Here is a 26,853-nt window from a genome sequence, read left to right as displayed (position 1 = left end):
GAAATAAGATATTTTTAAATTAAGGTATGTACATTCTTTTTTTACATATAATGGTATTGCACATTTAATAGACTACAATATAGTGTAAACATAACTTGTATATGCATTGAGAAACAAAAAAGATTGTGTGACTCCTTTATTGCAATATTTGCTTTATTGTGGTGGTCTGGAACTGAATGCACGTACGTATCTTCATTGTATATATATGATACATTTTCTTTATCCATTCATCTATCATTAGACTTTTAGGTTGTTTCCATGTCTTGGCTACTGTGAACAATGCTGCAATAAACATGGGCATGCAAATATCTCTTCGAGATGATAATTCCATGTATTTATCACAAAGTGGGATTGCTGGATCATATAGTAATTCCATTTTAAATTTTTTGAGGAAGCTCTATATTGTTCTCCATAAAGGCTGTACCAATTAACATTCCTACCAACAATGCCCAAGGGTCTTTCTCCACATCCTTGTCAACACTTATTATCTCCTCTCTTTTTGGTAAGTAATGTTCTTCAGCTTTGTCTTTCTCAGGATTGCTTTGGCTATTTGCAGTCTTTTGTGTTTCCATACAAGTTTTAGGATATTTTTCTATTTCTGTGAAAATGCTGTTTGAATTTTGATAGAGATTGCACTGGATCTATTGATGGCTTTGGATAGTACAGACATTTTAATACTATTAATTCTTCCAATCCATGAACATTAGATATCTTTCCATTTACTTGTGTCTTCTTTAATTTCTTTTATCAATGTCTTATATTTTCCAGCATACAGATTTTCACCTCCTTGGTTAAATTTATTCCTATGTATTTTATTCTCTTTGATGCTATTGTACAAGGGATTTAAAAAATTTTCTTTTTCAGATAGTTCATTGTTATTGTATAAAAGCACAACTGATTTTTGCATGTTGATTGTTTATCCTGCAACTTTACTGAATTTGTTTATTACTTGTAAGAGATTTTTGGTGGCGTCTTTAAGATTTTTCATATACAACAACATATCATCTGGAAACAGAGACACTTTTACTTCTTCCTTTCAGATTTAGATGCTTTTTATTTCTTCTTCTCGCCTAGTTCTTCTGGCTAGGACTTCCAGTTATATGCTGAATAAGAATGGTGAGAGTGGCACCCTTCTCTTTTTTCCTGCTCTTAGAGGAAAAGCTTTCAGTCTTTCAACATTGAATATGATGTTAGCTGTGGGTTTGTCATGTATAGTCTTTATTACGTTTACATAATAATTATTAAGTAAATAGTATGATTACAGTTGCAGGAGATTAGTACCTCCTTGTGTAACTTTTTCCTGAAGGTTTAAAGAAAGAATTACTTGTTGTAGGGGGAGAAATGGGGAGTGATCACTGATGATCACTGTGTTGCCTGGGGCTTTCTCTTACGTTATTCCTGCCTTCCTCAAGTGACGTTACCGCAAAGAGGAGGTGACTCGTTTAGAGGAGTTAACATAGTGATATCACATAGGAGAATCACCATAGTGATATATTGGGTTGGCCAAAAAGTTTGCTTGGGTTTTTAGGAGTATCAGCACCCACTAAAAGCACAATAATTTAGAGAACACATACACTAATAGCAAAAGTGTTGGACACAGTGGATAATGAATTTAAAATAAAATGATTAATTTGTTTAAGAAAATAAAAGAGTATTTAAGAAACATAAAATAATATATTCTTAGAAAGAGAACAACATAGAAATATTACTAGCTGTGATTAATAATTATAATTAAAGGATATTGGTTTTTTTCTTTAATAAACTCTAAAGAAGGAATAGCCAACTCATATGTCCTAAGAATCCAGACTGGAAGTTTAAGAGTATGAAAGGTTGCTCAGGAAACAAGAAAAATCTCATATAACCTAACCTTACACCTAAAGGAACTAGAGAAAGAACAAGCAAAACCCAAAGTTAGTAGAAGGAAAGAAATCCTAAAGATCAGAGCAGAAATAAATGAAATAGTGATGAAAGAAAGAAAGAAAGAAAGAAAGAGAGAGAGAGAGAGAGAGGAAGGAAGGAAGGAAGGGGCAAGAAAGAAGGAAGAAAGAAAAGATTAATGAAACTAAAAGCTGGTTCTTTGAAAAGATAAACAAAATTGATAAACCTTTAGCCAGACTCATCAAGAAAAAAATGGAGAGGGTCCAGATTAATAAAATCAGAAATGAAAAATGAAAAGTTATAGCCAACACCACAGAAATACAAAGGATCATAAGAGACTAACTACTATGAACAACTATATGCCAATAAAATGGACAACCTAGAAGAAATGGACAAATACTTACAAAGGTACAGTCTCCCAAGACTGAACCAAGAAGAAATAGAAAATATGAACAGACCAATTATATAGGTTGATATACTGGGTCAGAAATGATTACTTTTTATTCTCACAAATAGCATGAAAGCAAGAGGGAGAATGCTAGCTAAAGCAAGTTGAGGGGAAGTAAAGACACCAACAAGGGTTTATGGTAAATGGTGATACCAAGAGATGCAACTCCAGTATGTCAACAGCAAGTCCCTTTGGTGGGTCTCTGATGGATTGTGGACCCTGAGGGAGCAGGGTTTAATATGTGGGAACAGATGTCTGCATTGTCTGTGTCATTCATTGCAGCTGGGAAGAGTCTAGGATAAAGGGAGATGTGGGGTGGAAGCACCATGCTTGCTGACAGTTTCTTGTCTTGGCAAAATGCTCTTTCTGGGAAGATAGAGGTCACCTTGCATCTTATGGAATCACTAACATATTGAAGGGAGAAAAAAAGTACAAAGGGTGAACTGAAAGTTTTAAATAAGATGATGAATGGGGAGTTAGCTTATAAGCAAGTCAGATAATATGTGTTCATAACCACTTGCTTTTCATACTGGAACTCCAATTTGTATTACTCTTTTCTTTCTTACATGCTTCATTATTTTTGTTCCTTTATTCTTTCTTTCACTCTCTCTTTATTCCCTTCCTTTCCCTTTCTTCCCTTCCCTTTCCTTCTCCTCTTCTTTTAATCATTTGATCAGAGTAATCTAGTGAAACTTTTCACAACTGAAAACCATCTCATTCCTTGTTTGGAAGATATATAAGATGTTCTAAGCTGCCTCTCCTAGGACCAATTCTGCAGAGTTAGGAAATAAAGTTTTGAAGGAGGAAAAAAGACATAAAGTCATTCCTTAGTTCTGCAGAAATCTGTCCTGCAGCAGAAGTTATTCACCAGCTTTTTATATACCAAGTTTTTAAAAAACATTTAAAAAATATGTTATATCTTTTGGTGGTCAATACATTCAAAGATAATTTAATATTTTTACTGTCATATTTTATTAAAGTTTTGCCAAGCAATTTATATGAGACAGCAGTATAAAAATTATAAAACAGCTCAAAACAGAGATGAATAAAGTTTGGTGGGAAATGAGGATTAGAACATTCAAGGAAATTTAGGCTTTACCATCATCATAGATGCTGTCAATCTATATTATTGGTAGAGAAATATGAATTCACATACTGTTGAGTGAGTGAGAAAAAAAGCAGGTTACATAATAGCATGCTTAACATGAGCCTGTATCAGTTAAGATAGCTATTTAACTGGGGCACAATGACTTAAAACCAGATATTTATTATCTCAGGTACAGGACGTCTTATAGATAGGCAGTTGCAGGACTTTCTCATTGTTTTAATTATGCCAGCAAGAATACAGCTCTTTCTTTTTTCCACTCTGTCATCCTTAACTGTTGTTTCTAATCCTCCTTTTCATCATTTCATATTACAAGATGGCTACTATATCTGTAGGTGTCATCATGGTATTTGAAGCAGGAAAAGGGTGTATTAGTCAGGGACCTGAGTTGAAAACAACAAATTCACTCTCCCTAGTTTAAAAGTAATTTGCAGTATATTCAGCAGCTCATGAAATCATTGGAAGGGTGGAGAAAAGACCCTTAGTTCGGCTTTGAGGAGAAAATCTCGAAATCCATCTACAAAACACACCAGAAACTTCAGCCACTGCCATTGCTTAGCACTAAGTTCCAGGAACTTGGTTTTACTGAAACTTGAGTTTATGACTAAACCTGCATCAAGAATGTTACCCTAGTCATAGGGTAACCAACTGTCCAGGTTTGCCTGGTACTGAGCAAGTTCCTGCAGACACAAGACTTTCAGTGGCTAACTGTGAAAGCCCTGGCCAAACTAGGATGAATATGTCACCCTACCTCACCACTGTTAGGAAACAGTCACCTCTGCCACTGATGATACCAAAATCCAGATACCTCAGCCAGCTACCATCCATGATAGCAAGTGGAAACTCCACACAGATCCTGCTTCCTAACAGTGCTCACTTTCAGATCCTTCTCATGAGAGTGTCTGGTAGACTGGGCTTAAATTGATTGCCTGTCCAGTTACGAAACGGTAACTTCTGTATCGGGCAATTCAAAAGATAATGAGCTGTCACAAATATGATAAATGTCTACTTCAAAAGGTGAGGGGGCAGTGGCAATCAGTTTGCTCCTTGTGCCTTTCTGTTCTATCAAAAAACCGATAAAATTTCCCGGAAGCCCTCATTGGCCAAAACTGGGCCACGTGGCCAACTGTAGCTGCAGGGGAGACTGTAGGGAAAGCCCTCTAGGGGAAGATCACAATAGACAACAGAGACATGAGTTGGAACTGGCCCTGGAGGAGTCAACCAGCCATGTCTGCCACAAGGATACATGTGAATGTGTATACCTTTTGCTATATGAACAGCAAATGTTGTCTGTAGCAGTAATTTTCTTGCTGTTGTTGTTTGTATTTTTCTTCAGGGTACGGTCTGTAGATCATCAGCATCAGAATTGCCTCAGATTTTTAAAAATCTGACATTTTAAATTTAGACTCCTCGATCCACCCTGGATATACTAAGTCACAATCCCTGGGAGCTAAAGCCTGAGGGAGTTTGCATTATTACCAAGCTTCCTCGGTAATTCTGTTGCACATTAAAGCTTGAGAATTACCAAAATGCAGACACATTTTCTAAAATGTAAAGAAAAGTTATATGTGAGTGGCAGGATTTTAGATGAAATTAACATTTTTTTTTCTTGTTTTACTGTTCGAAATTTTAGAATGAGACAGAACGTTTTTAAAAGCTGTTGTTAAATTTAAAAAGGGAGAATCAAACAAATACATCCATAATTTGCTCAAAGTAAAATAAAAGAAAGAAAGAAGTAATGAAGAAATATATAAACAACACAGTGTGCAGAAACAGAATAAAAAGATCCTATAGGAGTAAAGTCAGTCTCCATAAACTGCTGACACAAAGTGGGAGAGGGGTGGCGTAGACCCAGAAGTAAGCTGAGTACGAAGGGCTGAAACCAAATGTTTGTACAGATTTTGGACTTCATATGGTTTGCCTACAAAAGAGAAGGTTAAAAAGTGAGGAAATGGTTTGATCATCATTATTAATGTTAACAAACATGCTCCTTCACATTTTTAATCATGCATTATCTTTTACAAAGTCATCGCTCACTTCTTATCCTATTTAAAACTTACAAGCAACTCCATTACAGGGGTGGGTAAGGTATCACTAACTCCACTACCTATATGAAAAAAGGGAATATCATGTTTCACACTCTGTGAATTAGCAACAAAGTTTGACCTAGAACATTGGCGATTTGCCTCCCTGCACCTTGTTTCTACCACTGTAAAAACATAGCCGCCTCGTTCCATGCAATGGCACCAAGAAGGGAAAGGGAATTCTACACAGTGATGGATGCAGCTCAAACAGCATCTCCTCCTGAAGCTTATGTCAGTGTCTAGATGGGACAGATCTTTCTCCCCTTGGTTTCCCACTGCCTCTTCTACAGTCCTCTGCCTCAGTTCCCATAACTCATCATTGCAGGAGTTTATTTTTATGTCTCTTTCCTCTACCAGCTGGATGTTTCTTGATGGTAAAGACAGTCTTATTCCTCTTTATATTTCTAGTCATTAGCATAGCACCCAAGACACTACGATTGATTAATAATATTGGTAAATAAAGGGATGAAAAACATAGGTGCAAATAAGTGTACCTTTGTTCAGATGAATCTGAGTTTAGATTCTACCTCAAACACTTAAGAACGGTGGGACCTTGGGTATTTTTACTTTTCTATCTGCAATATATTGCATTATTCTGCTATGAAATATTATATTGTGTCATATCACATCACATACCTACCTCACAGGGTTGCAATAAGGATTAAATGAAATACAATTTATGAAGCATTTCAAACAATGTCTGGAGCTTGATAAACGGTCAATGATATGTAATGCTTTTAGAAAGTAGGATGGCATATTGATGTGTTTTTATCTTTCTAACTAGAATCAAAGATCCATTAGGATGGAAAATTGTCTTATTCATCCCTTTATCCCCAGAGTCTGAAATAGTCTGATACATAGCATATGCTTATTAAATATTTTTTGAGCAGATGCATGAGTTGAATTTTGATGGAAATATATGGAAGGATCCAAAAATGCCTAATTTTGCCTTAACAATCATGATTTTCCTCCTCTGTGAGTTCACTAAGGGGATTTTATATGTAAGGATTCCAAAGAGGAACCAAAAGACTCCTTTATGATAAGTTTTATTGTGTTTTATTCTTCTTATAAGTTTTATGACAAGTACACCCCTGCAGACCTCTGAGATGGAACATGCAGCTGGAGCTTGTGAACTAAGTGAGAAATTATCCTTTCCTCTCAATCTAGTTATTGGAATTGTACCAACTTTTGTACAAACACGTGAAGAAAGAAAAACAGAAGAGACTAGAAGGCCAAACCTTAATTTCCTCCCTCAGTTGCATTAATGAAAGAGGTATAAAAGGGACAACACAAAGAGGTGCTTGATGCTTTAACCTAGTCACCTGGCCCATTAGTACATGTGGACTAACTGAGGTTTTACGTTTCCTCTGGGGAATCAAGTCTCTTTTGAGGGAGGAGTAAGAAGGGAGGTGGAGCCAAGGAAGTCAGGGGCCTCCTTTAAAAATAAAAAATAATTTAAAAATATATAGTGTATGTTTATAAATGAAACCATTTTTATCTATATTCACATATCCTTCCCAGTTATTAAGCACAGTTTGTTACTAAAAGAGAGAGAGAATCCATCTTTCCTGGGTCACCATATAAACAAAATCCAAAGTTGCACTCTTTCCTGTGGAGGATAATAGAACTGTGAACTTGAAATTCAGTGAACAGAGGAAATAAATCTTCAATGCCCTTCTAGTCCAGGACTTGCATGATGCTGCATCTTATCCTTCAATGGAACAGCTGCCTCTAGTAGGTGAGCCAAGCATGGGGGAAAGAGATCTGATAACCTGTGGCATCAGGTATCAGTTTGAATCTAGTTTTGAATCAGGATTTAGTTTTGAATTCTGAATCCAAAATACCAAATTGCTGTGTGACCCTAGTCAAGTCACCTAATCTCTCTGCTCCTCAGTTTTATCATTTGTGAATTAAGATCTTTGAACTAAATAATCTTTAATTTCTATAATTATGTGTCTCAACCAAAAAAAAAAAGTCATTGTTTCAGTTTCCTCTATTTAAGGAAATATAAATGACTTCAGCGATCAAACTGCCAGCTCCCCCCACCCCAAAGTAAATTTAAAACCTGTGTGATTCATGACTCATTTTCAAAAGAAAGTGACATTTGCACCAGAGTTTCAAACCAGTTCATTCTGATTGCAAAGCTGTGCCACTCAATTATCTCTTCTGCTGTGTAGACAATGCAGAAATAAATATTGCTTGCTTTCCAATGGGCATATTTATTCCAGAACACCAATTTATTCTTAGGGTAGTGAATAATTTTCTTTTAAATATTGAAGCTGCTTTCCTTAATGTCCATATAACATTGTTTTTTTCCCCTAGACTGTAGAGAAGCACATTAAAAGCTGCAAAGTCCTGATGACTTTCTATCCCACCTCACACTAAAGCATTGTTGCCTCCAGACATACTTCACCTGTTAAGGACCCAGACTTGCCTTAGCTGATCTTTTTCACTGCCCTCCCAGAAGTCTTTGTCCATCTCTAAAAGACCACCCTAGGGCTAGAAACAAATTGGATTCTATGGACCTTTTATGTTTTAAATTCTGGTTTTAATGGGATTGTAAAGGTTATAATAGAGGAAATTATTTGGGTCAGAGGTGTTAGGCACCTCTTCCCTTGGGCTTTCTAGCTCCTTTGGTTAGAGAAAATCTCTAATGAGGACAAGGTCACAGGAGCATATTAAATTGCCACACTATTCTGCTGCACAGGTTGTATTCCTAGATTTGGCCAATAACCTGGCTCATTCATTCAGTATTAATTCATTCACTTCCTCAACTAGATGCCAGAAACTGAAAACAATATTAATACTAAATAGCAATTTTTAAGCACTTGGATGTACCAGGCACTGTGAGCTGTATGCTTTACATACAGAATCTCATTTGATTCGCACAATTGCTTGTTGTAAGTAATGTTATTACAGCCATCTCATATGAGGAAACTGAGACTTGAGCAGATTAAGGAACTCACCCAAGGAGGAAGAGGGAAGGAGCCAGGATTCAATCCCAGGCAATCTGAGTCCATATCAAACTAAAGAGAGTTCTCCACGGGGAGTCAGATACTAAAGGTTAATTAGCTAAAGTGTATTCAATTACTATTTGGTCATAATCATTAACCAGCCATTACACAATTGTGATAAGGAATGAGAAAAGGGATTGAGGACTATTAGATTCTATTGAGATGTCAGAGAATGCCTCCCTGAAGAAATGACACTTAAGCCGAGACACAAATATTTAGAAGGAGTTCATCAAGTAAAAAGTGGGAGGGGTAGTGAGCTTTCCAGGTGGACAGACATACCCAATAAAAATAAACAAATAAATAAAAGAAGAAACCAAGACTTATTGACTGATTAATAACAACCAGGCTATACTAAGTCCTTTATAAGGCTTATCTCTTTTAATTTACAGAGAAACTCTTTAAGGCAGATGTTATTATTTATCCTTATTTCACTCATGCAGAAACTGAAACTGGGTATAGTTAAGTAATGTAACCAAAGCCACAATCCAGTAACGGTGGGACAGGGCCTGGACTTAAGCAGTCTAGCTAGAATTTATGTTCTTGATTACAATTTGTTGTAAATGGGAAGGAGCCTTGTACATACTTGTCATGTGTTGAACAAAACGAATTTCCACAAAATTCGTCTACCCAAACTTTGGAAGGTGACCTTATTTGGGCCTTGAGATGAAATCATTCTGGATTTGGGGTGAGCCCTAAATCCAATGACTGATTTTTTTGTAATAAGAGAGGACACGGAGACACAGAGAAGAAAGCAATGTAAAGATACAGGCAGAGATTTGAGGGACACATGTACACACTAAGGAACTATAAAAATTGCCACCAAGCACTAGAAACTAGGAGAAATATGGGACAATTTCCCCCTCACAGAAGGAACCAATCCTGCTGACACCTTGAGTTTGGACTGCTAGCCTCCTCAACTGTGAGAGTGTCAGTTTCTGTTACTTTAAGCCACCCAATACATGGTAATCTGTTATGGCAGCCCTAGGGAAATAATACAGTACACTTTGCCACAGGGGAGCCTAGTAATAAAGTTTAGGAGGATTTATTTATTTATTCAACCTTGTTCACTGTTTATACTGTTTGTCAGATATTTTGACAAGAGTTATGAAAAATGCACATGATGCAAATATGGGATCCACCTTCAAAGACTGCAAGGCAGAAACTGATAGGTGTCATATAAAAGTATAGATTAATAATAATAATAATCACTCTCATGTATTAAATACTTATATGACAGGCACTGTGAGTGATGGCTTACACATACTAATTTAATATGCAAAAGGTAGATATAACTTATTACATTTAACAGATAAAGAAACTGAAGCATGATGAAGTTTAATTACCTTCTTCAAGGTTGTACATTTCTGCCAATGTCAGGGCTGGATCTCAATTTCCAGTGAGATGATAAAGGAAAGAACTTAATTAAAGAGAATACGTTTGATCTGGGTCTTGAATGATGAATAATGTTGGCCATTGATGAACGAAAGGCAAGGAAAAAGGATGTTATGGGTGAGAGTAACAGTGAGCATAAAGGCAGAAAAACAGAGAATGGGGCTTTTGTTAGCGATAGAGTGCTCCAATTTATTGGAATGTGTAGTACACTAAAAACGAAACATGGGAAATTGATTTGGAATGGTAGATTCAGACCAGTTGTTGACCCTTGAGCAACTGTCAGGAGGAACTGGGAAATTATTCTTTGAAGAGATTGAAGTTCAGAAAGATTGTGCTAAAGCAAGTAGAATGATCCGATTGTTGCTTCAGGGAGATGAATCCCACCGGAGTGTGAAAAACAGACTGGAGACTGGCACAGACTGATAACCAAAGATCCATTTAGGAGCCAAATGTCATAAGAGAGACGGGCAAAATCCATTCACATTCCTCGGAAAACAAATCGTAGTCCAAACCCCACCTGCTCGGTGCTTTGTGTCCACCTAGAGGGGTGGGATAGGGAGGGTGGGAGGGAGACGCAAGAGGGAGGAGATACGGGAATGTATGTATACGTATAACTGATTCACTTTGTTATACAGCAGAAACTAACACACCATTGTAAAGCAATTATACTCCAATAAAGACGTTTAAAAAAAACAAAACAAAACCTGTTGAGCCTTTCTGTGCTACCCAAGCAGGGATTCATATGAAAATGTCCTGGTTTTACATCATAACTTAAAGGAAAACTTTCACAATGTCTGGAGCCCTTGCTATCCTGCAAATGAAGGAGGAGTTTGTCCTCAAAATTCTTGCATCAGGAATGAACTTAGGTAGCACCAGTGTTGACTTCCAAATAAATATACATCTACAAAGGAAATAGGTGATGGCACATACATCATAAATCTGAAGAGGACCTGGGAGAAGCTTTTTCTGATGGCTTGTACCATTGAAAATCTGTCTGATACCAGTGTCATATCCTCCAGGAACACTGGCCACAGGGCTGGGCTGAAGTTTGCTGCTGTGACCAGAGCCATTTTTATTGCTGTCCACTTTGCTTCTAGAACCTTCACTAATCAGATCCAAGGAGCCTTCCAGGAACCACGTCTTCTGGTGGTTATTGACCCCAGGGCTGACCACTAGCCTCTTACAGAGCTGTCTTATGCTAACCTGTCTGCCATGGCTCTGTGTAACAGATTCTCCTCTGCGCTATGTGGACATGCCATCCTCTGCAACGACAGTGGGTTGGACGTGGTGGACACTGGCCCAGGAAGTTCTGTGCATGTGTGGTACCACGTGAGCACCCATGAGAGGTCATGCCTTATCTCTACTTGTACAGAATCCTGAAGAGATTGAAAAGAAAGTGTAGGCTGCTGCTGGAAAGGATGTGACCCAGGAGGAATTTCAGGATGAGAGTAACAGTGAACATAAAGGCAGAAAAACAGAGAATGGGGCTTTTGTTAGCGATAGAGTGCTCCAATTTGTCGGAATGTGTAGTACACTAAAAAAGAAACACTCTGTTTATAAGCGTATTTATAACACTCCAGCCCCTGAACTTACTGCCACTCCATCTGAGGTTACAGACCCTGCATCTGAAGGCACAGGTGCCCTCTGTGCCTATTCACCAGTTCCCTAGGGAAGACTGCAGGGCTCAGCCTGCCCCTGGGGACTGGTCTGCAGCTCCCAGTGCTCAGGACACTGAATTGGTAGGAGGAACGACCACTAAGTGGTCTTAAGCTGTTCTTCCACGGGCTCCTCCACAGAAAAATGAAGTAAGATTGACTGAAAATAAACATCAGTTTCTTTAAAACAAACATACAACAACAAAAAACTAGGACCAGATTCTCCCCTAGAGCATCTAGAAGAATGCAGCCACGCTGGCATCTTGATTTTAGCTTCATGAGAACTGTGTCCAACTTCTAACCTACAGAACTCAAAGAAAATATATTTGTGTTGTTTTAAGCCACTAAGCTTGTGTTCATTTGTTACCACAGCAACAGGAAACTAAAACAGATAAGCAGGAGAAAAGATATTTTTAGGTAGTATTAAGATCTAGAACAAAGAAAAAAATTTAAAGGATAATATGATAGTGAGCCAGTGAGAAGGCCCTCACATTTGACCTGTGTTCTTGGTGTGTATAGAGCAAGAATGAGAATCATTAAGATGGAGATGGAGAAGTAGGCTTCATTAGAGAGGAGATAATTTAACATTCTGTGTGAGATCATCTAACTCTGATCTGAATGAGGAAATTTAAAACTGGTGTAGGCTCAGACATTAGAATATTTTCTGTGATGAATGTTGCATTGTTTTTTTGTTTTTAAATTTACTTATTTTTATATTTATTTTTGGCTGTGTTGGGTCTTCGTTTCTGTGCAAGCAGGGGCCACTCTTCATCGCGGTGCGCGGGCCTCTTCACTATCACGGCCTCTCTTATTGCAGAGCACAGGCTCCAGATGCGCAGGCTCAGTAGTTGTGAATCACGGGCCTAGTTGCTCCGTGGCATGTGGGATCTTCCCAGACCAGGGCTCGAACCCGTGTCCGCTGCATTAGCAGGCAGATTCTCAACCACTGCGCCACCAGGGAAGCCCAAATGTTGTGTTTTATCTATGCCTGACAAAGAGAAACACGGGCCCTGCTTCGAATTTTACACAGTAAAGGTAGGGATTTCTTTTTTTTTTTTTAATTAAGGCCTTTTGTAAGAGAAGTTTAAGGTTCGCAGCAAAGTTGAGGAGAATTATATAGATTTCCCGTGTACCCCCTGCCTCCACACACGCACGGTCTCCTCCGTCATCCACATCCCTCGCCAGAGTGGTACATTTGTTACAATTGATGAACCTACATTGGCACATCATAATCACCCAAAGTCTGTGGTTTACTTTAGGGTTCATTCTTGGTCTTATATATTCTATAGGTTTGGACAAATGTATAATTATATTTATCCAACAATATGATATATTTTCACTGTCCTAAAAATCCTCTGTGCTTCAGTTATTCATCCCTCCCCCACAAACCCACCCCTACCCCATAACCCATGGCAACCATTGATGTTTTTACTGTCTCATAATTTTGCCTTTTCCAGAATGTCATATAATTTCACATAATTGGAATCATACAGTATGTAGCCTTTTCAGACTGACTTCTTTCGCTTAATAATATTCATTTAATATTCCTCTATGTCTTTTTATGGCTTGATAGCTCATGTTTTTTTTAGCGCTAAATAATATTCCACTGTATGTAAATAATATTCCACAGTTTATTCATTCACCTACTGAAGGACATTTTGATTACTTCCAAGTTTTGGTAATTATGAATAAAGCTACTAAAAACATTCAAATGCAGGTTTTTGTGTGGACATAAGTTTTCAACTGAGTTTTGTTTTAAATATAAAATGGACACAGATTTCCAGTTAAATTTGGATAATTGAACATATAGTTTGTGTTCATTTTCTCCAAACGTTTCACTAAAATGATGGTGAAAAAGTTTTTTAAAAAGCTATAAACCCCCAAGAAAAAAGAGAATGGGACGCCAGGCAACAATATTTAGAAGATGTTACCCAGCTTTTAGATGATGGAAAGCTGATAGACAAATGCAAAGTGACCTAGAGAGTGGGGAAGGGTGATTTCTAAACATCTTTCAGTGGAAGCCAAGAGGAACTCATCTAATTCATGCATAAACTGTGGAAAAGCTTGGGAATTGAAATGACCAGGTAACTCTGAAAGCAGGATGGTTGACTGAGGGTTAAAAAAAGATGATTTGCCACAACTGTATATGAAGAGGAGTTAGACCCACCCCAGCCTACACAGACAAGCAGACAAGAAAACGGACCTCACCTATCATGGAAGAATATGGAAATGTATCTCTGCAGGGTGATCATATAGTCCCAGACCTCAAGGACAGAGGTGTAGCTGAAGTCTGGGGTGAGATGAGATGCCTTACTGAAGTCAGGAGGAAAAATGAAAGTTTTCATACTGAATAGTAAGACCCTATCCCCAGCTCCTTTCTCAGTTCAGCTCCGAGAATGCTGGTTACCAGATGTTTAATCTTCTCCAGGAAAAAGCTTGGAGAACTCCTGTAGACAGGAGGAGGGGAAATTATCAGGAAGATTAAATAAGTATGTTTCTTGATTTGAAGGACATACAATGCTCTGCCTCTTAGTGACAAGCACAAAGACAACAAAAAAGTCCCTTATTAAATTTTCAGAACACTAGAGATAGAGTACCATAATGGTTCCAGAGAAGGATTTTTTAAAAAAAACATACACAATGCTTCAGGAATCCGAATGGTATTAGTCTTCCCAATAGCAACATTAGAAGATGGAAAGCAATGAGACAATGCCATCAAAAAATATTGTATCAATACTTAGAATTCATAGAAGCAAAACTATCAATCAAGTGTGAAGGTAGAAAAAATCAATTTTCACATTTGCAGGGTTTCAAATAACAAGACTTGTTATAAATAAATAAATAGCAGGTCCCTGTTTATATACATAAACAGTCTCCTGGTTCAGGAAACTGTGGGAGTATGTGATCCAGGAAGGATATAGGATCCAGAAAGCAAGAAGGTGACACAGAAGAGAGATGGAAAGCCCCCCAGAGTGATGGTGACTGAGGACTCCAGGTTGGCATCTATATGACAGAACTAGAAAGCATCTAGTGTAGACTGAAAGGCAGAAAGCTCCAGGAGAAATGTATCCAGGGGAAAAAAAGGAACTAATAGATTACCTGATGAGTTTGATTATATCAAGAGAAATTAGTTCTCTTGGTATGTTTTGAGATGGATTAATGACAGGAATATAGAAACATAATAAAACAACATCAACACATAGCAGGATACAGTTATGAACTCTAGGGAAAAGAAAATGGTATATAAGAAAGGAAATGAAAGCAAAGTAGCCCTATGGTTTGGCTGTGAGCAGGGAGAGGTGGATGGCTTGAGTTCGAATTCTAACTCTGCCACTAAACTGTGTGATCCTGTGAGAGTTGCTTGTCATTATTATTCTGATTGGTCTATTAACATTACATTTTTATTTAAATAAAATTAGTGAGAGAATGGGGGATAGCAAGTGTGTGTGTGTGTGTGTGTGTGAGAGAGAGAGAGAGAGAAAGAGAGAAGTGTAAAGCAGAATTAAAATTAATTCCTCATCTTTCAAAGGAGGATGTCAATAGACGTCAAAAATTGAACATCAGCCAACAGCAGTGTAATGATTATAATAGCTGACACACATAGTGCTTACTTATTCTATGCCAGGAACTCCCTTATCCTTTACACACACACACACACACACACACACACACACACACACTCATTTAATCTCCACAAAAGTGGTACCTCTTAGTAGCAAGAATTGTCAGTAGGTTAAATGAGTCAAAGGACTGCTGCTGTTAAAAAAAAAAGTTTGACTTCTAAATCTAGTTTCATATATCACTTTGATAAAATAAAAGTTAAACTAAATGTAAAATGTATAATGCATTAGAGATATGTTTGTATTGTATGGTAGAAAAGTGCTTTAATTTCTGTTATTACCAAAATTTTGCCTCCCTAGAATCTGAAGTCATGAACTATTGAAAATTACTCTCCTCTCCCCAACTACCCTCTTCTGATAGCCTCTGGGATAGGAAGCACTATAAGAAAGCTGAGCTCCATGCAAATAGCGGGGTTGATTTGCACACAATTTGCACGTCCTGATATTGTTTCAAGACTCATTTCAACCTTGAGGACTATCCCTAAAAGGAAAATACAAGTGGCCAAAGAATGGGGGGTTCATTTGCTCCTGAGTCATCTTAGTCTAAAAGGAGTCAGTCACATCAGATCCATTGTTAGCTGCATCTGTCCCGAGGAGGAATTTTTAGATGGTGAAGGGCCCAAGGGTAGAAGAGTAAGGGCTGTTGATTGATGCCATTTGCCATTGACATTTTCCTTTTCTCCACTCACTAAATAAATGTGCTAATTTTTCTCTTTTAATGTCTGGGGTCATGCCAGTGATGAAACAGGAGAGTGGGCTAGGGAGAAATAAAATATACTTATTAGAAATTAAGTTATCTCACAGAAGCAATCTCCCAATGTCATTTGAGTCCATAATTTTCAAACTGATCTAAACAAGTGTTCTAATGATGGCTCTTTTGTACTCTCTGTGTGTCTGTGGATAATTTTTCCCCAATCCCTGAATGAGTTAAAAGTCTGATGATCATAGGGGAAAGGAGACTATTTTTAAAAAATATTTTATTGGCTCACACACAGACTGTTACAGTAGTTAGTTTCTGAGTTGAGACCCCTTTGCCTTCATCTTCTCTCCACACAGTTTATCATACTGCTGCCTGATAAACTTCTAAGAACATTACTGTGCTTGATAAAATCATTTCTTTGCTCATGATTAAATTTTTTTTTCCAATTACCCATAAGAAAAAAATCTAAATTTCTTAATTAAAATCTGAGGTCTCTGAGAGCAAGATACGTGTCTTATTTATTTCTTCTTCCCTGGTATCCAGGAAAAGCATGTAATTATGACTTAGCAATGTTAATAAACATTTAATTGAATTAACTTGAAATTTAAGGCTATCTTTTGTCTTACCCTGTTCTGCCTTTCTAATATTTTGTTCTATAATTATTCTTACATGACCCTTCCCTCTTTCCAGTACTTTTAATTTATATTCTAAACCTTGGATTTGTCTATCCATCCTTTTTCCATTCATCCATTTATCCATTCATAAAATACTTTTAAGGTGATAAATCAAAATACTCTGAGTCATAAGTAATGGGAACTCCAACTCCAATTGGCTTAAGTATTAATTAAATGGGGTTCATTGACTCAAAAATTTGGAAGATCAGTCTAGTTAGAGGGCAGGTTTCAGGTATGGTTTGATAAGAGCTCTGACTCTGCTTCTCCACAATGAATGACCGAACGTATTGGCACTCTGTATCCAGAGTCTCAGCGAATGACCACAGCCTCTCCATTTTACACAATAAAACCTACCCACTGTGGTTCTCACCACGGTATAATGGTGTATTTACTATTATTATAATCCTACCAGCAGGCACAAAAAATTGTGTAAATTGCACAGTTATTCAATCCTGATTTATCAGTGCCCTTTTATTCTTTGTATTAGGAAAAAAGCCATACATATAATATAAATATTATTTGAAACATGTTTTCCTGCTGACTTTCAAATAATTAAAATCAACCAGCTGTAGGTTAGCCTTTTTAGGTCAAAGAAAATTTTCTATTTGACCACTAGAAGGCAGCAGTTAGAAAACATTTCTAGCTGCCATTGCATTTTATTACATTTTTGTTGTTCCTTCTCCAAAATTATGATTAGAGTATGCTTATAGCAGTTAAATATTCTGTATTTTAAATATTCTACCCTATTATCAAACTATGTATTCAGATATTTACTCTGGAAAAGGCAACTTTAAATATTCTAGAAATGAAATCTTTTCACCTTGTGCCTCTCACAGTATAACTTAGAAAACAGTGAGAAGAAGTTAAACAGACAATCTCTAGGTGTTTGCAGCCAAGTGGGTGATTTCAATAATGTTATATGTTTTCTTCCAAGGAATACCATATTCCATAATCTGGAATGATAAGCATAATGGTACCCAAAGGGAATCAGTAACCCAGGATGATGAAAGCAAAATAGCATCCCTATAGGACTCAAAGAGAGAGAGAGAGAGAGAGAGAGAGAGAGAGATTTCAGTTAGGTAATATTTCATCAGACCCGAAGAACATTACATATTACTTGTCATTTAATCTATGTATTAGTCTGTAAAATACCGTAAGTCAGGGTGATCTCTGTTTTAGACTCCTTCATGTTGAAGTGTGTATTTCTTTAATTCTCTTTACAAGTTGCATCTCTTTTCTATTAATTTTTTCCCAATATTCTCTTATACAATCACAGCTTTTACTTTAAGAAAAAAATTTTTTGAGAGTTTAAAGAGGCTAATACTTTCAAAGTCCTTTTGTAATTTATCGCATTGCTGTATGTATATAGTGTGGGATTCAAAACTAGGAATACTTTTCTGGCATTAGAAGAGCAATAGTTGGTCTTCATTCACTTTAACACTTGGGTTTTTCCAAGGCACAATGTTGTGTAAGTGAATGAGAATTTTTTCCCCTTGGGTACACAAAGAAAGAAATGGAATAAAATGTATACATCTTTCTAATGGTAAATTATAAAGAGTAAGATGTACACAAAAAGGACACATTACATATATGACTATATACATGTATTCTGGTAGTTAAATATATACACTTGAGATTGCAGTTTATACTTCCAAATTTTAAATCAGACAGATCACAGGTAAATCAAAAGATAATTTATATTAGGCCATTAAATATAGCAGTGCAAAGTACTGAGTTATGTACACAGATGTGGGTAAGACAAACTAAGTTATTTCTTCTATCTCTGCTTCTCAAGAAATTGTATAATCATAATTTCTTGGAAATGTCTCTGAAGCTAACACTGCAAGTTCAAATAAAGCTAAACTAAAAACTGTCCACTTAAAAACCCTTGGTAAGAAAAATGTCACAGATGAATCCTAGAGCTTATTTGTATAGCCTCAACCTGAAAGAAGGGTGTAATTAGAATGAACATTGATTTAAGTATTCAAAGTCAAATAAAGCCATACTATAAAAAACCTTTCCAAAACAGTTTTCTCTTTAGGAATGTGCATGCTGTACAGCTGTTATGAAAAGCTATAAAACTGTGCTGAGTCAACTGGTTTACTATACCCTAGAGAGAACTTAGCCCACAGTGAGTACAAATATCTGTTGAGTGAATATTTGTTGATAAATATTTTTTGAAGTAAATTTGCCTTAAAAACACCTTACCAGTGATTTATAAATAGCCTTAATTATAATGCCTTTAAGTATATATAGTATATATATATATGTATATTTGGTGATGAGAAAGGAAACTTATCAAACTTATATAACTATTTCAAAATACTTATAAAATTATCACAATTTATTCTATTGGGACTGAAAACATTAACCCATTTTTACCCCATGATTACCATGTCATTTCTAAATCTTAACAGAGTGAAGTTTCTTTATAATGACTCTTTCATTAACTGAGGGACTCCCAGACAACCAAGTTATTTCTAAGGACATTTAGTATTTGGTCAGGTAATTGCAAACATATTGCCCACAGAGGATGCTTCATATTTTTAGGTGTAGATTTTAATTTAACAAGTGCCAAAAAGAAGGAGAAGGAGGAGGGAGAGGAAGAGAAGAAAAGAAGAAGAGGAGGAAGAGGAAGAGAAAGAAGAAGGAGGAAAAGGAGAGAAGAAGGAGAGAAAGAAGGAAGGAAGGAAAGAAGGGGGAAGGAAGGAAGGAAGGAAAGGGAAGGGAAGGGAAAGGAAGAAAGAAAGAAAGGAAGGAAGGAAGAAAGAAAGAAAGAAAGAAAGAAAGAAAGAAAGAAAGAAAGAAAGAAAAACAGTTTTAATTACATAATTAAAGACAATTGCTTCTAAAATAATAACATATCCTTCCACCAGAGGGCAACATTTGCAAGACATTTAAATGATCTCTCAAAAGTATTTCCTAACACAAAGATATAAACAAATACAAACATAACGTTGCTATTGGGTAATATCGTATGTAAATTTCAAAGACTACTATGATGACAATTATTTAAACAAGTGCTTATAAAACTTAATAATACTCAGTAAAACACAAACAATAAATTGACTTCTTTAAATATGTAAGAAAATAGAACTTTCAGAAAGGAACATATTTCTCTATATCATTGGCATTTTTTTTCAGTTCACTATTAGCTGTTTAGTTCAAATACAATAAAAAAAATCTTACGGTGGAAGAAATGAAGAAAATATTGTTCTACATCAATGAATAGGTTAATGAAAAAGTCATAGAATTTTATAAGTGGAAGGGCTGATAGAGATCACTTACTACAAGCCTTCATTTGTACAAATAAGGAAACCAAAGTTTATTAAAGTTAAGTAATTGATTCAAAGTTGCAGGGATGCTAATCAGCAGAACCAGGACCCAAACGCAGGTGAGCTGATTTCATGTTTCATACTCGACACCATTGACATTCAAATCGTGATCCACTGGTGCAGCCCTGAACGTGTTAGAATTGCTGACTCTTGGGCTCCACTGTAGAGCTATTGAATCAGAATCTGTATTTTAACATCTTAAATGGTGAAAAACTACTCTAATCCATGCTGCTTCTTCATCACTGGTTGCATGACTTCAGGCAATTCATTAAATCTCATTTCCCTCCTCAATAAACTGGGAATAAAGAAAACTGGGAATGAAATGTTATTTTGAAAAATCATTCCAAAGAATAAATGAGATAATGTAAATGAAAGTCATTCATAAATTATAACACTACACACATTAGTTATAGTCAATGAAACCTTCTCCTTTCATTGCTAAGAGTGCTTGGATAAAGGGGACAATTCTACTAGAGAAAGAATTGCCTAATAATGTAATGTAAGGCTAAAATTGGATGGAAAATATTAACAGTAAGAGAAGGTGTCCAGAGAATGGAAGACTTTTTCAATGTCCCTAAATTAATGTCATATGTATAACTACTAATATTTCCTTGCATAAAGATAAATCTGGTGAAAGTAAGGTCACAAAAGTACATGTTCAGTGTTTGGATTTGGGGACCATGCATGAAGAAAATATGTTGGATTAGTAAGTAATATCTAAATATATGTCTCTTATATTGGGTGTAGCTATTAAGAATAGCCTAAATTGTAGCCTAGCAAAAATTCTTGTAATTTTTCACATACAACATTTTCCCCTTGTTTATGACTTTGCTCAAGATGTCTCCTCTGGCTGGGATCTCCCCAAGTGCCACCATCCTTCCCCACCCAATTTCCTGGGCTGTCATCATTTTTACAGGACTAAGTTTCTCTTCAAGTATTAAGACAGACAAGGAAATATCACCTCCTGAAATCTTTTCTGTACACTTTATATTCCCAGGCTGGGTTACTTAACTTGTCCAATTTCACCCAGAAGTATCTGTCATTGTATTTATGTGTCTATTTCCCATGCAGCTTGTGAGATCTTTCAGGGAACAGCCCCAGAACCTAGAGAAATTTTTAACACTAAATATTTTTAGTATGAATAAATTAATATTAGCAGTAATTCTGATTTAAACACTCACACTTTTATCAAGAGAATGGAGGAGAGAGCCAATGACATTGATTTCAATAAGGTGAATGTAATTATTTTACTCTACAAACAATGCTTTTGTGTTGGATTTGTATCATTCATATATATGTGTATATATGAATATATATATATATATATTCATATATATGTGTATATATGAATATATATATATATATACACACACACACACACACATATATGACTTAACAATCAAGTTTGCCAGTGGTTTAGATCTCTAATCATTTCGGGTGAAACTTAGGCAGGAATGCTTGGAAAAATCATTTTTATGTCACCATCCTAGCTTCACAGATATTTGTTTGACTTCTATTTTTTATATAACTTTCTGGAATTTCAAAATAATGGATATCCCTAAATGAATTAAATTTAATGAATTTTTTCACTAAAGATTTGAAAAACTTAGATATTTTGAAAAACACTTGATGAGTCAAGTCCTGACTAGCTTGAATCTTTTGTTTGGAAGAAAGTAGTTTAATGAGTTTTCTTTTTTCCCTTTTTACAGTTGATCACCTTTGGGGGTAGATACTATTTCGAGGCATTCCAGAGTTTTAGAAAAATCTTGTTCAGTATTGTAATAGGAAATATATATTTTAATGCACAACAAAATAAGAGAAAGCTGCTTCCAGTATCCTTTTCTTTATTATAATTCATAGTAAAATATAATTTGATAAATATTAAATTTAATAATGGTAGTTTTAGCTACTTTTGAAATTTTTTTCAGCTATCCATTCAGTGTATGCATATTCATTGTATTATTTGGCCTATTTGGGTACTATTCTTACATGATTCTGTATTTAGATCCATACTTCTGAGATATGGTAACAGAATCCCTAAGAAAAATCTACTCCCCCTGTTGGCTTAAAGGAAATCCAAGGATTTTGACTTTGCGAATGTGTTTCAAGGACAATCTGTTTTGTAACTATTTGCCTGAATTTCATCTAAGAGGTTCGTGATTCATGTCAAATGCATTAATAATTAACATTAAGCTTGCATAGTTTTCTTGCTTTGCTTAATGAAATAGATTCATTGATGCTATTCTTATATATGTGAAAGCAAATATCTTACGTGAATTTCTCTCTGTAGTTCTGCTTTAGGAGAAGATGGTACAAAATAAAAATTACATTTAAAAAGATTATAAGTAATTTTAAATAAATCTTGAAAATATCATCAACGATAATTTGTTAACAAGCACAAGGTATAGCCACAAATTTCATCAGTATATTGGTATTTCAGTAGTGTGCTGAAAATTAGTTAAGTGAAGAAGCATACAATTCCAAGGAATTTATATTAAACTGCTTGCCTTTTATTTAACCAAGAACACAGGAAAACTATTCTTTTTTTATTATTTCTCTATTCCCTCCCCCGCCTCCCTCCTTCCCTCTATCCCTCTTTCTTGCTTCCTTCTCTTTCTTCCTTTCTTCCTTCCTTTTTTTCTTACCTATCAGGGATTAAAACAAAACACAGGAACAATATAATTTTGCACTTTGTATACATATATTTTATATTCAAGGGAGCCCCGGTGCCCTAAATAACACAAACATAAGTAAAATGTGTTGTAATCTTCCTTCCCTGCAACACTGTCAGAGCTGGCATCAGCGTGCTGGGCAAAACATAGGAAACTAGAAGTAACTTGTCAATTTTTAATAAAGTCTTTCTCTTTTGCAGAGCTAAATGCACCATTCTCCCTGCAAACCCTGGCGATGATGACATCTTCTCACTTGGTTTCCATAGCATCCATTCCTGAAGATCCCCTGTATAGCCCTTGGTCAGGGCCATCCTCCCATTTCCCCTAGAAAGTTGGCAACCTGGCCAGCCAAAAGAAACCTCCCCTTTTCCTGAAACTTACTCTGTCCGTGGTGCTGAACCATTTTTCCGAGAAGCGCCCACACGGGCGCTGTCAGCGGTGCTGAAAACAAAATCTTCCCTGACGCTGCCCAAATCAGAACTGTGTATCTGTTATTTACTCACGTCCTCAAAGAGCAGCAAGCTTTCTCCATCTTAATTCGACTCTACTGCAGAGCAGAGTTTGCGCCGGCGTGATGGGAGGAGATCATGGGCAAGGAGGAAAAACTAATAGCAGTATCGTTCACTTGAGACCTAAGATGCTCCCATGAGTTTTGGAATTGCTCTGCTCCTTACAGCAAAGGCACCATTTTTAAAAGTACTATTCTTTTGACTTTGTCCTTACACAAGGGTTCAGTGGTATTTCCGCCCACGTTTAAAAGGCAGAAGATTTGACAGCAACAAGGCTTTCAAAACCGGGAATTTACATTGTTTTCCAGTGGACTGACTTCCAGGACAAGGACTCATCTGCACCCGCCCAAATACCAGGGCACTGCGTGCGCCCTTTGCCACCGGATCCTCCCCTTCCAATGAGACTTTCTGATTGTGTCTACCAACTCTCCTATTAGGAAACCCGTGGGTTGCATGCAGCTATTCTGTTGTATTCTCGTTCTCGCTCTCCCTCCTCTCTCTCACTCGCACTCTTGCAAGAGGCACACCGATACCGTTCTGCTGAGAAGAAAAAACCTACAACTACCTTAAGCGATTAAGACAATATGCGCAACTCTCCCCTTTCCTAGCGACTTCTATTTAAATCTGGCAAGAGCCGACACCAAGGTTTGCAAGAATGGAGTCGGTAAAACAAAGGATTTTGACCCCAGGGAAAGAGGGACTAAAGAATTTTGCTGGAAAATCCCTCGGCCAGATCTACAGGTAAGGAAAAGCAAACCTATGTTTGCCTGGGACTCAGCAGGAAAAAAAATCTGCAGAGCTATTTCCTTAAATCCTGGTTGCTTAGAGAGATTGTAATATGTTCGGAAAATCTTTTTTGTTGCTCATTGCTGAAGCGGGGCTGCTCTGGAAACCTACTTATTAATTCAGGAATGTTGCACTAAATTAACCTGTCTGCTGTGTGTGTGTGTGTATGTGTGTGTGTGTGTGTGTGATTTTTGTTTTGGTACCTGCAGATTCTTATCCTTTCCTACCGAGGATTTATCCTCTTTACAATTAAGAAATGACCTGCACCTGTTCAAAGAGCTTTTCTTTTGTTGCTTATAGTGACACCAAATTAAATTCCTTTAATGCAGAAAAATGAATAAAAAACACAACCACCTAAAAAATTAATCAATAAAATTCCAAAGAGTAGTGGCGAAAAGAAAGCTGGGTCTCAGCTTTAAAACCACTTGAGTAGAGAATCCCCCAGTGGAATCTTCCTTCTGTACTGAAGGAAGAAGAATCAAAATATATCAATAATTGATAGCTGAAACAGTTCCTCTCTTTAAATCTGAAACAATGTATATGCATTTTTAATTATTTGACCTCTCCTAGAAGTCTATTTCTTGCATGGGAAATGTCACAGTGCTTTTAAGAAAAGCCATAATTATAACCAGCAAAATGACTTTGGAAGTACTAGAAATGATTTAAAATTTTAATCCTCCCTGTAGTCACTATACTAATTATTCTGTAAAATTTACAACTTTAAATTTTTTCAAGAATATTAAATGAATACACATTTTCTTAATAATGTGAAAATCAAGAAGAAAGGGCAGAAACAAAAGAATAAATGATTCTAAGAGAGTGTTAAGTTTTGCACTTGGGAAATTGAAGCCTTTGGAAATGTATAGGATATGTAAAGAAAATGACCAAGGCACCTCCCAATTTTCCAAATCTCTCTGGTTCTGGTGGGCTTCTTGTAGGCACCATCATGCACCTATGCGGCAGTAGATACTGCAAGGGCCCTGCAGTCCCGCAGCTGCCCTGGAAAGAACTGTTCTTTCCCAGCTCAACTGACATCAGGTGGGGAGTTCAGGTGCAGAGTTTAACTTTGCATATATGAGCATATGAAGCCAATATGAAAAAAAATCACATTAGTTGAATTTTTCTCTCTTAGAATAAATTGCCGTGTACTCTAACATTGGAATTGGGCTTTAGGAATAAGTATTAACATAGCCACAAATACATTTATGATGTTTCCCCAGTTGGTATTCTGTAGGATTTGGAAGTCTGACATTTTTTTCTGGTGGCCTCAAATTACTTGACAGCCATCTCCCGAGCTATGCATTCTTGAAATTGATCTAAAATTTTCATTCGCTTTACCTGTGGGTATGAAAACAATTGTGTGTGGATATAATTATTTAAAGGGGCACACATAGAAAAAAGATATATGGTGGATTGGAAAACATCTGCAAATCGTAAACAGAGAGGTTCTTTGTTTAAATATCCATCTCAAGGGTCCACGGTGCCTTACCCTTCACATTCCTCTTCTTTTTAATAGAAATTTCGCTGATGTATTGTGGACCAAAACAGCACTATCAGCTTTTAGTAAAAGCATTCTATCGCTCTGCTTTCCCCTTTCCCCTCCCCCCAAGGACGAAAACCTAAAAGCAACTGAATCAGTGGGATGAAATCTTAGGAAATACTATGCAAGTTAAGAAACACAAAACGAAACATAAATGTGAGATCTTCTACCTTGGTGTGGAACATCTTACCAGAGTTGATTTGGGGGCGCGTTGGTATAATCTGGGAGTCTCATTTTACGTCTTTGGAAATGGGTCCATGACATTTTTCGGTGTTTGTAACTGAGATAGTAGTGACACAAGATTGTGAATAATTAATTATTCATGTTCTGGCAGTAGGAATCTTAGGTGTCGGCCATATGTTGTGGAGGCCTTTGTTTCAAACTCAAGTAACAGGGGATAAAAGAGTAAGCTGTGTAACAGGAGAGTAATTGTTGAACTGGCATCCTAGGGGCTGGAGGAAGGGGAAGGAGAGTGCGTGACACTGAAAGAGTGTTCACAGACCTTCTCCGCTTGGGCACCGGATGGGACAGGCCTTGGTGCCAGGGGGCTCCCGGGCTTAGCTGGCGGGCAGGGGGGGAGGGGATCCCGGTGTCCTCAACCCGGAAAGCTTCAACTTGGCTGGGAAGGAAGGGGTAGCGTGGGTGCAGGACTGTGCCTGGGCCCGCCCACCACGGAGCAGCCCTCGGGAGGCTGGGTGGCTGGATGAAAGCGGGTGTCGCCTGGGCAGAGCACTGCGCGCGGGAGGTGTCTACACAGGCGCTGAGAAGGCGCCTTTCGGGTCACCCTTACAAACTGCAGACCCCGCAAGAAAGTTAGGCTCCGGCGGTGTATGTGAATCAAGGCGCTGTGGGGTGGATCCCGAGGGAATGGGCACTGGTTGCCATAGGACAGAAGATACTAAAGTTGAAGAGATGTTGCCGCGGGGAGGGAGACTGGAAGAAGGCTGGAGAGCCCGGGAGGTCCTGAAGCCTGGTGGCGCCCCAGTACCCTAACCCCTGAGGGAGGGGAAGCAGGTCAGGGCCCATCCCCCGAGTCCTGACCGGTCCTGGGAACTGGTAATGGGCCGGCGTCGAGGGTGCCTAACCCGTGGCGTCCTTGCCTCCCCACGGTGTGCCGCGCAGGGTGCTGGAGAAGAAGCAGGAGACCGGGGAGACCATCGAGCTGACAGAGGATGGGAAGCCCCTCGAGGTGCCTGAGAAGAAGGCGCCGCTGTGCGACTGCAGGTGCTTCGGGCTGCCCCGTCGCTACATCATCGCCATCATGAGCGGCCTGGGCTTCTGCATCTCCTTCGGCATCCGCTGCAACCTGGGCGTGGCCATCGTGGACATGGTCAACAACAGCACCATCCACCGCGGGGGCAAGGTCATCAAGGAGGTGGGCAACAGCTGGCCCTGTGGTTTCGCAAAGCCACTTCACCTGTTTAAGCCCCACTATCCCCAT

At 37.6% G+C, this 26,853-nt stretch overlaps 1 protein-coding gene, 2 long non-coding RNA genes and 1 pseudogene across 4 annotated transcripts in view; 2 read left to right on the top strand and 2 right to left on the bottom strand.

The window, feature by feature from the left end:
• Positions 1-26,853, bottom strand: part of LOC309606032 — a 1,194,635-nt gene that overhangs the window by 568,623 nt on the left and 599,159 nt on the right. The gene's annotated exons all lie outside the window — the stretch shown is intronic.
• LOC309605998 (small ribosomal subunit protein uS2 pseudogene) lies at positions 494-12,293 on the top strand (annotated as a pseudogene). Its single transcript, XR_014249633.1, has 2 exons — positions 494-6,788; positions 10,291-12,293. The product of XR_014249633.1 is annotated as a small ribosomal subunit protein uS2 pseudogene (transcript).
• LOC309606035 lies at positions 18,897-23,031 on the bottom strand. Its single transcript, XR_014231621.1, has 2 exons — positions 22,959-23,031; positions 18,897-22,550 (listed from the first exon to the last, which is right to left on the bottom strand). It is a non-coding gene; the product is annotated as an uncharacterized lncRNA (long non-coding RNA).
• SLC17A6 (solute carrier family 17 member 6) overlaps positions 23,740-26,853 on the top strand; it is a 45,292-nt gene continuing 42,178 nt past the window's right edge. Inside the window, exons 1-2 of the mRNA XM_082342465.1 lie at positions 23,740-23,827; positions 26,535-26,787. Coding sequence (XP_082198591.1) covers positions 23,742-23,827; positions 26,535-26,787 — 339 coding nt within the window. The 5' untranslated portion in view covers positions 23,740-23,741. The remainder of the gene's footprint in view (positions 23,828-26,534; positions 26,788-26,853) is intronic.

This window comes from Balaenoptera borealis (genome assembly GCF_965194805.1).
Source record: "Balaenoptera borealis genome assembly, chromosome: 11".
Lineage (NCBI taxonomy): Eukaryota > Metazoa > Chordata > Mammalia > Artiodactyla > Balaenopteridae > Balaenoptera > Balaenoptera borealis.
The sequence above is the reverse complement of the archived record's forward strand: the minus strand, read 5'-3'. Positions and strand labels throughout refer to the sequence as shown.